At 39.8% G+C, this 13,310-nt stretch overlaps 1 protein-coding gene across 3 annotated transcripts in view; it reads right to left on the bottom strand.

Moving 5' to 3' along the window:
• The window catches only part of pgs1 (phosphatidylglycerophosphate synthase 1), a 51,153-nt gene that overhangs the window by 14,361 nt on the left and 23,482 nt on the right, over nt 1–13,310 (bottom strand). For all 3 annotated transcript variants that reach the window (XR_003273212.1, XM_026178326.1, XM_026178327.1), the window contains exons 4-6: nt 3,431–3,530; nt 3,153–3,342; nt 52–230 (exon numbers count right to left, since the gene is read on the bottom strand). Coding sequence is in view for 2 of the 3 variants with exons in the window: in XM_026178326.1 (XP_026034111.1) it covers nt 52–230; nt 3,153–3,342; nt 3,431–3,530 (469 nt within the window). In the remaining variant the exon portion in view is untranslated. The remainder of the gene's footprint in view (nt 1–51; nt 231–3,152; nt 3,343–3,430; nt 3,531–13,310) is intronic.

Here is a 13,310-nt window from a genome sequence, read left to right on the forward strand (position 1 = left end):
AACATCTGTCTCTGTGCACAGGCCAGGGATACAGGAGTGTTCGGTTTCTACCTTTGTACGGGTGCACCATGTCCTCGAGCATGGTCACCGAGTCGTCGGGCTGGAGCTGCAGGGAGACGTCTCCCACGGCCTCCACCAGGTCGGAGAAGAAGTCGGCAACCTCCCTGCAGTTCTCCAGCAGCACGTACCGGTCCTGTCTGTTGGTGAAGTACGAGTCGCTCAGGTTGGCCCTGAAACACAAGATCCGGGAAAAGTAAGAGTAGAGGAGGAGGAATAAGGAAGCTAGTGCAGGGGTGGGGGATCTTATTGAAATGTCGTCATATGAATATTTTTCTGAAACTGTGTTTATTCAAGAGGAAGGGTGGTGCCATTCAAGTGAAATCAACATATCAATTATCATGTACTCACGAAAGGAAACTGAGACAAAAGCCTCTAAAGCTGCGTATTCTTCTTAGCTTTAACTTTTTTAAAAAGAGGTGGCAGACACAGCCTTAACGGGGGATCCAATTCATTTCATATGATACCCAATTCAAAATAATCCTCGATTATTCTGTACCAGGCTTTGGAGCAGCCAATCACAAAGCCATTTTAGCCCTCTCCACCCATGCCTTTAGCCAACAGTTTGTAAGTTGAGCTGAGTCACACAGCTGCTTATTCACAACATCTCCCGGTTCTGATTAAAGGATGCAACATTACCGGTGCGGCTTTATGAGTTATTAACACAGGATTAACTGTGACAGCCCAACATGTCGTTAATCTTCAGTAAAAGTTTTTCGTGGGCCCAACTTAACCTGCAGGAGCATCTTGTGGAACATGCTTTGCTGCCAAGGAGGAAATGAACAGACCGCGTGTTAGAATGAACACAAAGCATGTCACGACTTCTTTAATGCACCAACACTGGCGCAGTGCCAACGTCCTCCATAAATTTATTGGAAATTTTCTGCATAGTTATTGTGAAATGGGAAACACATCTTCCTATTTCCAGTAAAACTTTAGGGACTCTGAACAAGATCACACACGACAGACAGGAGATAGGAGAAGGGCAGGTTCAAATATATGAAACTGCCAAAACGTCTTATATCCCATCAATATGAGGTGCCTAGAAAGAGACAGGCCCTCGGGGTCAAGACTCGTCAGAGACTAATACTTGGAAACATTCCTCAGGATTTAAGTGGAAATATCTTCAAAGGTCATCATCATGAAATATCTTCAAAGGGGCAAGGATTCTTGTTTTAAAGAAGTGAGAAACTTCTATCAGAAATAAATGCCAAACACCTCGAAATGCGTCTGAAATCAACAGGTTATAACGACTTAAATTATTTAAAAAAAAAAAAAAAAAAAAGAAGAAAAAAAAAAAAAAGACCTGCATCAAGATTCACCTGCGTGGTAACAAAACGCAACAGTCGCAGCTGTAAATATGTTTTAGTCGGTTTACATGGTGGAAGTAAAGAACGGCACTTTGCGTATCCTTTATTTGTTTTAATGTTATGTTTCCAAAGTCCCAGCGATGTTGATTCTCCATTTCACAGCCGTAAGTTGCATCTGCATGTACTGAAACATGACTACATTACAAACTTATCCTGACAGAGTGCATCCCAGACAAAAGATGAGCCTTGGTAACAAAACGTAGCTATAAAGGAGCCCTGTCATATGCAGCTACTTGTCTTGTTTAGCCAACGTTAAACTGGTGCAGCAGATTATAAAGCTAAGACATCTGTGTTAACCCACACACACGATTCATTTTTGTACTTAACAACAACAAAAAATGAGTGCACTGTACATACAGCACTGTGCAAAGGCTTTAGGCCACCACCCATTTCTTTATATTTTAATAGGAAAACAGCAGAGTGATTTAGTAAAATATACATGGAGGTATAATATATAAGGCAACAATTCAGTTTGTACCATTGTAACGAGCTTAAAAGTCAGTACCTGTCACCCTCTGTTCATCTTTGGCTTTTTCCTTGATTCAGCTTAAAAAAAAAAAATATTGGAGCAATTATGGGTTTTTTGAGTTTTTTTGCAAACAGGCTGCTAGTAACCAAGTGCTTAAATATACAATTTAAAATTTGTTCTTTGCTGTGGTTATGTTTAGACAAAACTGGTTCCGCTCTGTTGAGCAAGGGCCTTGTTTATCCTTGAAAGACTAACAGGATCGGTGTGAAATGTCTTAACAAACAAAAACAAAGTTCAGTTATTGTTATTCTATCTGTCTAAAGTATGTAACTGACTTAATTTTCCTGGAATGACTTAAGTGAAGGTAGTAAGGCACTGACAGGCAGTGCGCCAAACCAACACGTCTTGCTTTCCAGTCATAATTGGCAAACAGTCACAGTTGCTGTTGGTAACTAAAAGGAAACTAAAAATTAAACCGGGGTTAAAAAAAATGACTCAGTTGAAACAAAAACATGTTTTTTTATTAAATTGTCTGCTTTTAACATATGCCCGTAGTTACACGTTTAGTGTGAGGAGGCTTTGGCGCAGACACTGGGAGGTCATGACTGTGAGTCAACTCCCAGCAAGTATGTTCTCTAGCACTGATTCTGATATTATTATTGACCTCACCAAATGCGTATTAAAACCCCTACTTTAGTTTTTTAATCTAGTTTTTACTTACTAAGAAAAACTAAACTAAAGGAAAGGAAAATAATAGTAAAAAAATTCCAAAGTATTGCAACCCTGCATATTAATACATTAGTTAACATTATACGGCTGTGTTTACAATGATGCACAAAGGAGGACAACATTGGATTTTTTAGAACAAAGGGCATCAGGACCCCTTGCTCTCCCTGCTCCTCCTGCACACTAATGCATTACCGTTTTGAGGGTATCATCAAAGTAACTGTAATATTTTCACCAATTTGGCAGAATAAGGTCAGCATGCCATTTTATGTTCTGAAGAGAAATGGACTGGAAACCACAGCAGCACTGTGCCCACTGGCTGTGGAGCAGCTCCCACTGAGCTCCGTTTTCCCCGAATACTGCACGTCAAAACAAGCACTGAAAACATTTTTAAGCTAATCCAGTAAGCACCTGCAGCTTGTGAAAACAGACAGTTGCCTGGAGGTGGGACAACTTTATTTTAAACTTCACTCTGAATTCAAACAAACACACAGGGAGTGTGGAAAAAGGTCATACTGGCACCAACATACCCACTGATGATGATGCTGTCATCAAACAGGTAGACTTTGATGTGCTGGACTCCGATGGTCTCGTTGAAGCGCTGGGGGACTAGCAAGCGCAGCAGCCCCCTCAAATCTGGAGTGTGGTACAGAGATACCCTCATCTGAGATGTGAAGCGCTGCAGCAGAGGTAGCAGCATGGTCCTTGAGTTAATCTTTCCTGCACGTGAAACACAAGTCACACAAATACAATCAGGATGATGAGCGGGGAGTTCTGTGCTAACCAAGTGCAGGAAACCGCTAACAACCTCGTGATCCGCGTGTGTAGTCAAGCAATATGGAGACTTTCAGGTCTGGAGACTGGCTGTTGTCCTGGGAACATTGGAGGGCTTCCTCCATACAGTCCACCTTTAAAAAAAACAAAAACAAACACACACACACACAAACCCCAGTTAAAAGAATTCTGCATCAACGTAGCATGTAATTCCTTTAAGAAAGAGTTTAACATGTGATCGAGGGCTGCACAAAAAAACCCAGACTTCCCTAGGGACTGCCATGTGTCAGTTGCATGCGGTAGTTGATTCTGATTACTGTTATTTTTAGTGGTGGTTTACGGTTTCTAATCTTTAGTGAGTGTGCATTTCTCCACACTTGCTACATTTGTCTGTGTCAGGAAAGTTTTGACTACAACAGAAGCGTTGTGCTGTGACCCACACTTTTAGAACAGATGCTGTAAGGCACAGAAAATTGTTCTCCAGGGTGACTTGGTTATTGTGGCAGACACTTCAGTCAGAGACTTGAGTAATGTGCGTTTCAGTAATTCGCTGACGAAGCCTCGAGCTACTACCCTTAAAGTGTGGGATTAAGAGCGATAAGCCCATTTCCATCTAACTCAACACCTACAGAATTTTGCAAGCTTCCCATCTGCCGCTGTATTCACACAAATTACGGGAATAGTGGGAAAGTCCTCCCTGAGAAGATGTGATGATAATAAACAGGTTCACCACAGTGTGTCTTTTGTCTCGTTTCCCTCCCCTCACCCCCAACCATCACAGCAGATGGTTGTTCCTCCCCGAGCCTGGTCCTGCTGCAGACTTCTTCCTGTTAAAAGGAAGTTTTTCCTTCCCACTGTTGCCAAGTGCTTGCTCATAGGGGGCTGTCTGATTCTTGGGGTTTACTCTGTATTATTGTAGTGTCTTTACCGTACAATATAAATAAAACTGAATCACATTTTGATTGTAAATGGATTATCTTTGGATTTGCAGCTGTTTGACAGATGAAATAAGATGTTTAAGGTGTGCCTTCTTACCCAGATCTCCCATGAAAAAGATTTAAATTTAACCTCTTAGGACCTGGCATCTACATATGTGGACATCACATTTTGGGTTGTCTTGACCACAATACAAAATTTTGCTCTACAAGGGCCTGATATCCTCTTCTCAGAAACTACATAAAGGTAAAAAGATAATCCTTTGTTTTTACATTTATCAGGTCCCAATCAGCCCAAATAGCGAAGAGAAATTAAAAATGCATGCCATGAAAGCGTTTGGGTCTCAGGAGGTTAAGGAAATTTTCTGGTTAAATATATAAAACAGCCATTTTATGCAGTTCTCGAAACATCAGAAAATATTTTAACCTACTGTAAAGTCACAGAAAAAAAGAAAAAGAAAAAGGTATTCATTATGTGCCATTTACAACATTATTTTTTCCCTGGTTCAAGTTAACACTACAGGACAGGCACTAATCGAAAGTTTAACTTTTATTTAACAATGTTAAGAAATGAGGGAAGCTTTAATGTGGCTCAAAACAGCGTAACCTCTCATCATCTCTCTCATGCTGAGAGTATTTGATATGGGAAAAACCAGCTACCACAAAGAAAGGGAAATACAGCCACAATAACGACAGATTACTTACAGAGTGAAGACATTGGAAGGTGATTCTAAACACCTTTGCTGTGCAAAAAAGAAAAAAAACAACAACAACAAAAACCACTATGAGCAAGCACTTAGTGAGAGTGGGAAGGAAAAACTCCCTGTTAACAGGAAGTAACCTCCAGCACAACCAGGCTCTGAGAGGGGCGGACATCTGGCATGATAGGTTAGAGTGAGTGTAAGAAAACTGCACAGAAAAGAGTTTAATCATTAGTAAAGATTAAAGTTTATTTCTCTATTTTTTTTCTAGGATAACGGGAAATGTGCAAAATGAAAATGAAACGTCCAAACATACATGGAAGCATATAAGCCAAAAATAAATAAATAAAGGTTTGTACAATATTTGGTATGACCACCTTTATTCTTCAAAACAATGTGAACTTTATTAGTTAAGCTTTCCTTTAATTTCTTTAAGTGTTCTTCTGGAATAGTTTTCTAGTCATCTTGAAGGGCATTTAAAGCTCTTATTTTTTTCTCCTCCCCGTGTTCTCATCCTTTTTTTAATGTCATTTCCAGTGAAAGTTCCAAGATGGAGACACAGTACAAGGAAACGGGTGAATGACAATTGATTAATTCTCAGTATTTATCAAACATCAGCTCCGTTTTATTGTCCGCTTACTGAGCGTGGGAAAAAATGACTCACCCCGGCACACAAAGAGGAAACGGCTGCTCGACAGAGGACGCCACTGGTGGCGAGCGAAGTCTTTTTTGTGGCCTGCTTGGTATTTGGATCCCTACTGATATGAAACAAGCGCTGTTTTACTTCTGCTAAATTGTGCATCTGGTGCCCAAATACATTCACAATGCGTCACCCCGCAGTGTCTGTTTACATGCCAGTAAAACATTTCGCCTTTCCAGTAGAGAGCTCTTTAGGGACCACCAACACTTCCAGCTCTGGAAGTTCCTTGAGGCGTAAATCTGACAATGAGTGGGAGCTCTAAGGAAAAAACTGTTTATTTCTGTGAAGCTGAGAACCAGCATTTTGTTATCATTCTCTGCAAGACTGCCTCAAACGCCTAATACTATTAAATGTAGATTTAAAAACAAAAACAAAGAGTCCTCTATTGCGGTCAATCTTAAGCAGGCACACTTAGCCCAGGCCTGCAGACACACACCATGGAGGAGATGTTGCTCCTTTTATGTTTTTTAAGTTAACCTTAAGTTTTGTGCATGTTTCGCACAGGAAACAATTCAACCTGACAGATAAAGGAGGGGCAGCAGAGAGATTGGGGGGGGGGGGGGGGGGGGGTCTCATGAGGAAATTAAAAACCTAGAAGCTTTACTGCATTTGATGACACCTGGAAAAATTTTATCTTTATGATTTGAAGACTTTTAAGAGCTAAAGGTTCCTTAAGCTTAATCCAAAATGTGCATTTTTAACATCGACTTCTGTCACAGAGGAAACCATGGCCAGGAAATAAAATAAAAAAGGAGAGTTTTTATATGTTAACAGTTGTGTTGACCAACCAGCTATCCCTCATAGTGTTATTCAGTGACCCAAAATGCACTTTTTCAAGTTTTCTCTTGTGAAAACAGATAAAATATTCAGGATACTAAAGATTGCTTCTGTTACTCTACTTCATAGACATTAAATTGCTCTATTTCTGCTGTTTAAACTTTGATATATGCCATGAAACTGATGCTCAAAGTTGGCTGCAAAAAACGTAAAAACCTGTGTTGAACAGAAACTTCTAGCTTTAGGTTGCGACACCTGGATTTGCTGTCCTTTGAGGGGCCTATAACTCGCATTGCTTCATTAAACATAATAAAATTACTGCATATTACATAAATCTGCAGATTCTGATGGGTGTCAGGTGGGGCACGCATTGATTTTTGATGGAGTAATCTATCTGTAGGCTACCGTAGCTCTATATTCGGACAAATAACCAAGATTCGTCTTTATCGATTTGTTTGCTGTCGGTTTCCAAACCACTAGATGTGATTTTCTGCATTAAAACTGTACTAATTCATATTCTATGGGATCTGGGGGATACTGGACTAATTTTACTAGTAGGTTAAAGCTACTTGAGCACAACCAAACCACTGGGAAACAAGTTCTCTGTAGTGATGAATCATGCTTCCCCATGTGGGAGTTCTGGCAGCTTGGCCAACGGTACTTGTCTGACTGCTTTGTGCACAATGTAACGTTTGGTGGAGCGGGGATCATACTGAAGACCAGCACTGGTCTGGCTGTTAGCATTGACTGTAAGAGGGTTCTGGATTCAAACCTGCCTGTGTGGCACTATGTTCTTTGCTTGTGTGTGTGTGTGGTTGTCGTCTGCCTAAGTTGTGCCCCGTTTTTTCCCCTATGACAGGGGACCCTGTATTATTTATATCTGTTTACTAGTTTGCCATCCTCTTGTCCAATGCTTGACTCTTTAATGCCTCCTATAAACAAAAAGAATAACGGGAAAGCTTATCTGCAAGTGCAAATGCATGAAGCAAAATACTCTAGCCTAAAATCTACAACTATAAGCACGCTGCATAACTTTTGCATATAGCACGTTCAAGATAAACATGCCTTGCCCTCAAATATCAGATTGTTCCCACTGGCTGCACCACAACTTAAGTAAATATGCTCTCCAGGCGTGACCGAATACCATCTAGTCTGTGCCGAGCCTGGGATCAGGGCTGCGTTGGTGTATCTAGGCTTTACGTTGAAACTGCACCTGATATTTGCATTCCTTTGTCTAAACCAAAGAACAGACTCACATTTTTGCACTGCATGCACTTCAGTTCATCGAGTCCAATTTCAAGCAAACCCAGGCTTGAAAATAAAATCGTATTGACTCACATTTCTAGTAATCCATCATCCTGTGAGGTGTCGAGGAGGGAAATTATTTTACTGCTATTGTTAAATAATTGTTATTGCATTAATAATATAATTTGCAGCATGGATATTGCATTCCAAGGTTTAGACAGTGTCTCTTTCAGAAAGACTGAGTTGCAGGCTGACAGGAAGTTGTATGCAGAAAGAAGCAGGAAGTTATTTTGAGCCGCAGGCTAAGACGAGGCTTTAACAATGTAACAGATAGCTTTATCATTTTATATTAAGGTTTTAGTAGAGGTTCTTGATTAAAACATTTATTTAGTAGAAGACATACACATAGTCTCAGTGAGCTTCTGGTCTGGTAAAAGGTCAGAAGTGCAACAGGTGAATTGAGAAAGAGCATGTGAGGTCAACACACACACACACACACACTTTAAATTAGATTTATTTAGAGGAAGAGGTTAGTTATGTTTGGTTGTAACTACAAAATTGTCTCGGTAAAAGAGGAACCGTTTCTTGTTGTCTCGACAAGAAAGAGGAACAATTCATTTTAAGATAAGAACGGAAAGTACCAAGCCATGAAAATAGGAGATGATTTTCTGGGTGAAAAGTCATGATGATGTTGATCTGATCTATGTATAAAATGTGTCTGTGACGTATGAAGGGGCGTCAGTAAACAAACCCTGATGCTATAAAATATCTGTTCATGCTTTGATTAAGTTGAAGACTACTGGCTGTCTGCGTACAGAGTGTCTTCCCACGCGTGTATTCATTAAAATCATCGTTTGACTTCACCCGGCCGGATCGGTGTGGTTATTCTTCGATCACCTCTTGTACCCTTCCTCAATAATGAATCTTAACATTTGGGGGCTTCGTCCGGTTATTGGGGAAGGAGAGTTGGAGGTTTAGATGGAGAAATTTGGTGGTCTTGGGTGGTCTGACGGGCAGACATGAGTTCCAGTGGTCTAAGTGAGTGGGCATAAGCCGGCTTATCCAAAAGGTAAGGCACTACCTGTTGAATTATTTCCAAAGTGTGCCAAATTGGACATGATAAAATTTAAGTCTACTCACTGAAGTTACTGGTGGATGTCTGTTTTGATTTTGATGAAAATCTCATGAGTTGAAGCAGTTAGAGTTCTGCTAAGAAGAAATGAAAGTAGTTAAGAGTCTGATAAGAAAAGTTTAAATAATGGGTTGAAGTCCCAAAGAAATTGAGTTAGAGTCTCAAGTAGTTGGTAGGGAATTGGTTATTGTGTTGGTTAGAGTCCAAATTTGGTCATAAGAGTGGACCTGAGCGGTCAAATTGGCCACTAGGTTGCACCTGCCTCAGTTATACACTTGTTTCGGGTGTTGATTGTTGTTTCAAAGTATTATAAATTATTCTAGAACGGCAGTTCGAGTCTGCTAGGAAGCGCAGTGCTCAGAGGTAACGCTTGCCAATGTCAAGGACGCTTAGACATTGTCCTCGAAGAGGGATAGTCAGTTGGTCACTGTGGAGTTTGGGGCACTCCAGAATAACTAGGAGTTAGAATCTCCTTACCGTTTGCAACGGTATCTGCGCTTTTTTGGACAGGAGAAGTTGGTCTTCGGGCGTGTAACTTTAACTTAACACTTCGAGGTAAGCCTTGGCTGTGAAATGCCAAAAATAGAGCTTCAGGCAAAGTTTGGGTTGGTTGACGCTTTTAAATTGAGTTAGGGATTTTAGAAATGAGGCCAGAAACAGTTAAAGTCTTGATACTGGTTAATTGGTGGGCGGTTATTTTAAATTTGTCTAAATTGGTTAGGCGCTAAAGCTGACAGATCTGACAGTAGTTGTAAATATAAGACGTCTTTGTAATAAGAGATCTCTGTGTGAAAGGAGTCTGAGGCAATGCTGCTGCTATTTTTAGACGGTGTGTGTGAGTGAAAATGCAAATGAGTAAGCAGTGAACTGTTTAAGCCACAGTTGGTTTTACAAATACTGCTGCAAACAGTGTTGAGTGTGTGTTTAAAATGCCATTTATGTTTAGTAAAGGACTATAAATAAAGTTTTGAGTTGCCGTAGGGGATGCATAGTAACTGACTGAGTTTGGATGTAGATATATAAATATATTGAGTGCACTGTATATACTTAAGACTAACACATGACTTTCAGTAGTAACTGTTCTCCAGCATTAGCTGCTGGTGGGTTTTATTTTTTCAATTTCTTGTGTGTGCGGTGAGAATTAATGGAGGTTTCAATTTTTTGTTTGTTTGTTTTTTACTTGCTTTTTTGATTATGACAAGCATGTCTAAAATACTCTTAGGAAATTGTGTTTTGAGTTATATTCTTCAACTCTAGTCACAGTTTAAGTGTGAATGCGGTGACTAGAAGGTTTTGAATGATGAATGAAGGTGTGAGAGGTATTTCTTTGGTGATGTAAAGTAGGAGGTTTTAAAGTTTGAAAGTGTTTTTAATTTAAGAGATGCATGAGTGATGTTATGAGAGTTTGAGTTTCTTTTTCTTTCAGTTTAAAACACATAAGTACATACACTTGGTACACCTGTTTACTCTTTGACTTTATTAAAACAGATGGTGTATTTGAGTTTGAATTTCAGTAATTGTATGTTGATATGGTAATTTAGTTTTATGTTAGGTGAAGGAGATGTCCATCTCTGCGTCTTGCAGGATCGAAAGTGAAAGTTGAAGGTTGTGATGTGAATGCTGTGAGTACTCGATTTGAATGATTCTGTGTGAGGTGTACAAAATACTAAATAATAATAACACTATGAAAGTTGATAGTAGAGTGAGTGCAAGGTGATGTGTGAACAGAGGAAGTCTGAGAGAGAAGTGTGTGCGTAGGCAAAATGCAGAGTGTGTGCGTGAAATAAGGGAGTATTGTTTTTTACATCAAGGTTTAGTAGAACTAAAGTAGAACGTTACAAACAAACAGATAAATAAAGTAAAATGAAGAGAGAAAATAACTGACAATTACATTAATGAATAGAAAACACACATACACAAAGTGCCATATGTGAAATTATTCTGGGAAGGAGTCAGAATTGAGATAGCTTATTATAGAGATAGTTTAACATAAGATGCAATGAAGGAAGCAGCTTACATTCCTTTAATTCCCAGAGCCAGTGTGTTCCCTCCCCTGCCCACTTGGGCCCCGTATCAGGCGAGTATGGAAGGCTGGATAGCCCATGACGGGTAAGATCCCACCTCGAAACCCTGGGACAACCTAAGGCAGGCACAGTCACGAATACTCTCGGACCTGACGGGTAAGACCGCTGGGCTAGGGTGGAGGTGGAAAGTGGCAAGTGGAGCCCTACCTTCTGGCTGAGGACAAGGAATGCTGCTATTTAAGGTAGGAAATCAGAATTTGGGTTAGTAAAGTTGGGGAGGAGAAAATTGACTGTTTAAAGGCAAAATTATGAAGGAGTCTGACACACTGTAAAAGCACCATATGCAAATTCACACACACAAACAGGAAATGCATTAAACTTATAAAGACAAGACAAGCTCATGGAGTTTAATGCATAGACACTGATTAAACCTGGCTAAGAACACAAACATAGGCAATGAAGAACAGCTTGCTATTTTGTATGAATGATACAAGGGTGTGAATGCTTAATAAAATACATTTGAGTTTGTAATTGAGGAATAGAATAAGCCATATGACAAAGGGAGTTATGAAAACGAAAAAGGGATTAAAGTAGTTTTAAAAAAGAGTGACTTAGGAGTGCTCTCGTACTGAGTGATCAACACTAGTGATCACTGTTGGAAGAAATAAAATGATTTAATGAGTTGGGAATGTTTAAACATATGTTTCTGTTGTTACAGCTTCTTGAGAGATGATTCAGTATGCAAATTAGCTGGAGTGTGTGGTGACGAAAGAACTTCCTGAGTGTGTGTGTGACTGTGACTTTCAGGAAGAGGAAGCATAGCAGAGACGAGAAGTGCAGATTGGGGTAGGAAATTTATAGTTTAGTGATTATATGATGTCGTAAGGGGTCTTATGCTGAATTTAAGAGTATAAGGGGGTGATTTTTGTGTGCAAATTGAGTGGTTTTAATGAGACTTTTGGTGTATTGAGGAGGTGAAATTATGTGGTGGCAAGATTTGTGTGTTTAAGGTTGTTGTGGTGATGGGTTGATTCTGTCAGGTAGGTTGTTGTTGTTATTTTTGTTTTTAATAGAGGGAGTTTTAGGAAACATGGACATGTCTAAAATTGGGCCCATTATTTTGTAACAGTGCACTTAAAGAAAACCTGTCAGGTGATTTTGTTTTGTTTTTATGAGCTAACAATCAGCTCTATTTTTTTTTCATTTCTGTTTTAAGCAGGCCTGCAACAGTGAATAACGGCGCTGAAAGTTCTCGGGAAGAGCAAATATAAGGCGGCTTTCCAGATTACAATTGGCTGAGGAGAGCTACCTGGGGACAATTCAGGTCGTAAGTCCCTGTAAAAAGGATTTTATGCGAGTCAATCCAGTCCAAAAGCATAAAGAAATATTTTCCTATGGAAAATAAAAAATGACGGAGCTCATTTTGCTGAGGGTGGAGTATCTGATCATGCGGGAGGCTCCACTATCAGCAAATACATGGTGTGACTGCATGTGAGTGAATGTGTGACTGGATGAAGGTGAGGATGAATAAATGTGGATAAACAATTTGCTTTTACCAGAAAAATTTTTGTTTTGTTGACTGGGGTTAGATTATGGGATTATAGTATATTGTTGGGAGAATGCCAAATGCTAAAGGGGAAATATTTTTTGATGTAACTCAGTTATCATTGTTTGAAGAAGCACATGACTGATAACTGTTCTGTTTTAAGTTTATTTTTATGACATAGATTGGATCATGAGTGGGGAAACTGAGCATTTTTAAGTTTTGTATAGTATCTTGACACATGAAATGTATCAAGATAAAGGGGGGTTTAGGGTTTAATAATTTAATTGTTTAATAATTTAGGATCATTTTAGGACCTTTTGGGTTTTTGATCATTTGGATATGGTAAAACTGAAACTGTTATTTTTAAGTTAAGGTTAAAGGATTAAAAGTGAACTTGTCACGGTTTGCGAGGCAAGCCGTGTGGAGTTGTAGAAAAGGACCCAAAAGGCGGCACCTCTGGTGCAGGTGAATATTTATTTACAACGGTGGGCACAAAACAGCACTGGTGGAAAAACAAGAAACCGGAAACCTAAACTGGGTAAGCTAATAACACAAACCAGAAACGAGACGCAGGGAGACCGAGGGGAAACAACACAGACAAACCAGCAACTACCATAACAGAAGACACAACTTAAATACACCCAGAGAACACAGGGAGATTACACACAGGTGGGGAACACAGGTGACACTGATAAACATAACGAGACAGGGCAGGAGTGAACACAACATTACGCATACTGACGAGAGACTGTCAAAGTAAAACAGGAAGTACACAGAGGTTCAGACAGGAGGAGAAAAAGTACGGGGAGAACACAGACATAACAGGCTGGGGGAAACATGGAATAAACACAAAG

Source organism: Astatotilapia calliptera, chromosome 8 (genome assembly GCF_900246225.1).
Source record: "Astatotilapia calliptera chromosome 8, fAstCal1.2, whole genome shotgun sequence".
Lineage (NCBI taxonomy): Eukaryota > Metazoa > Chordata > Actinopteri > Cichliformes > Cichlidae > Astatotilapia > Astatotilapia calliptera.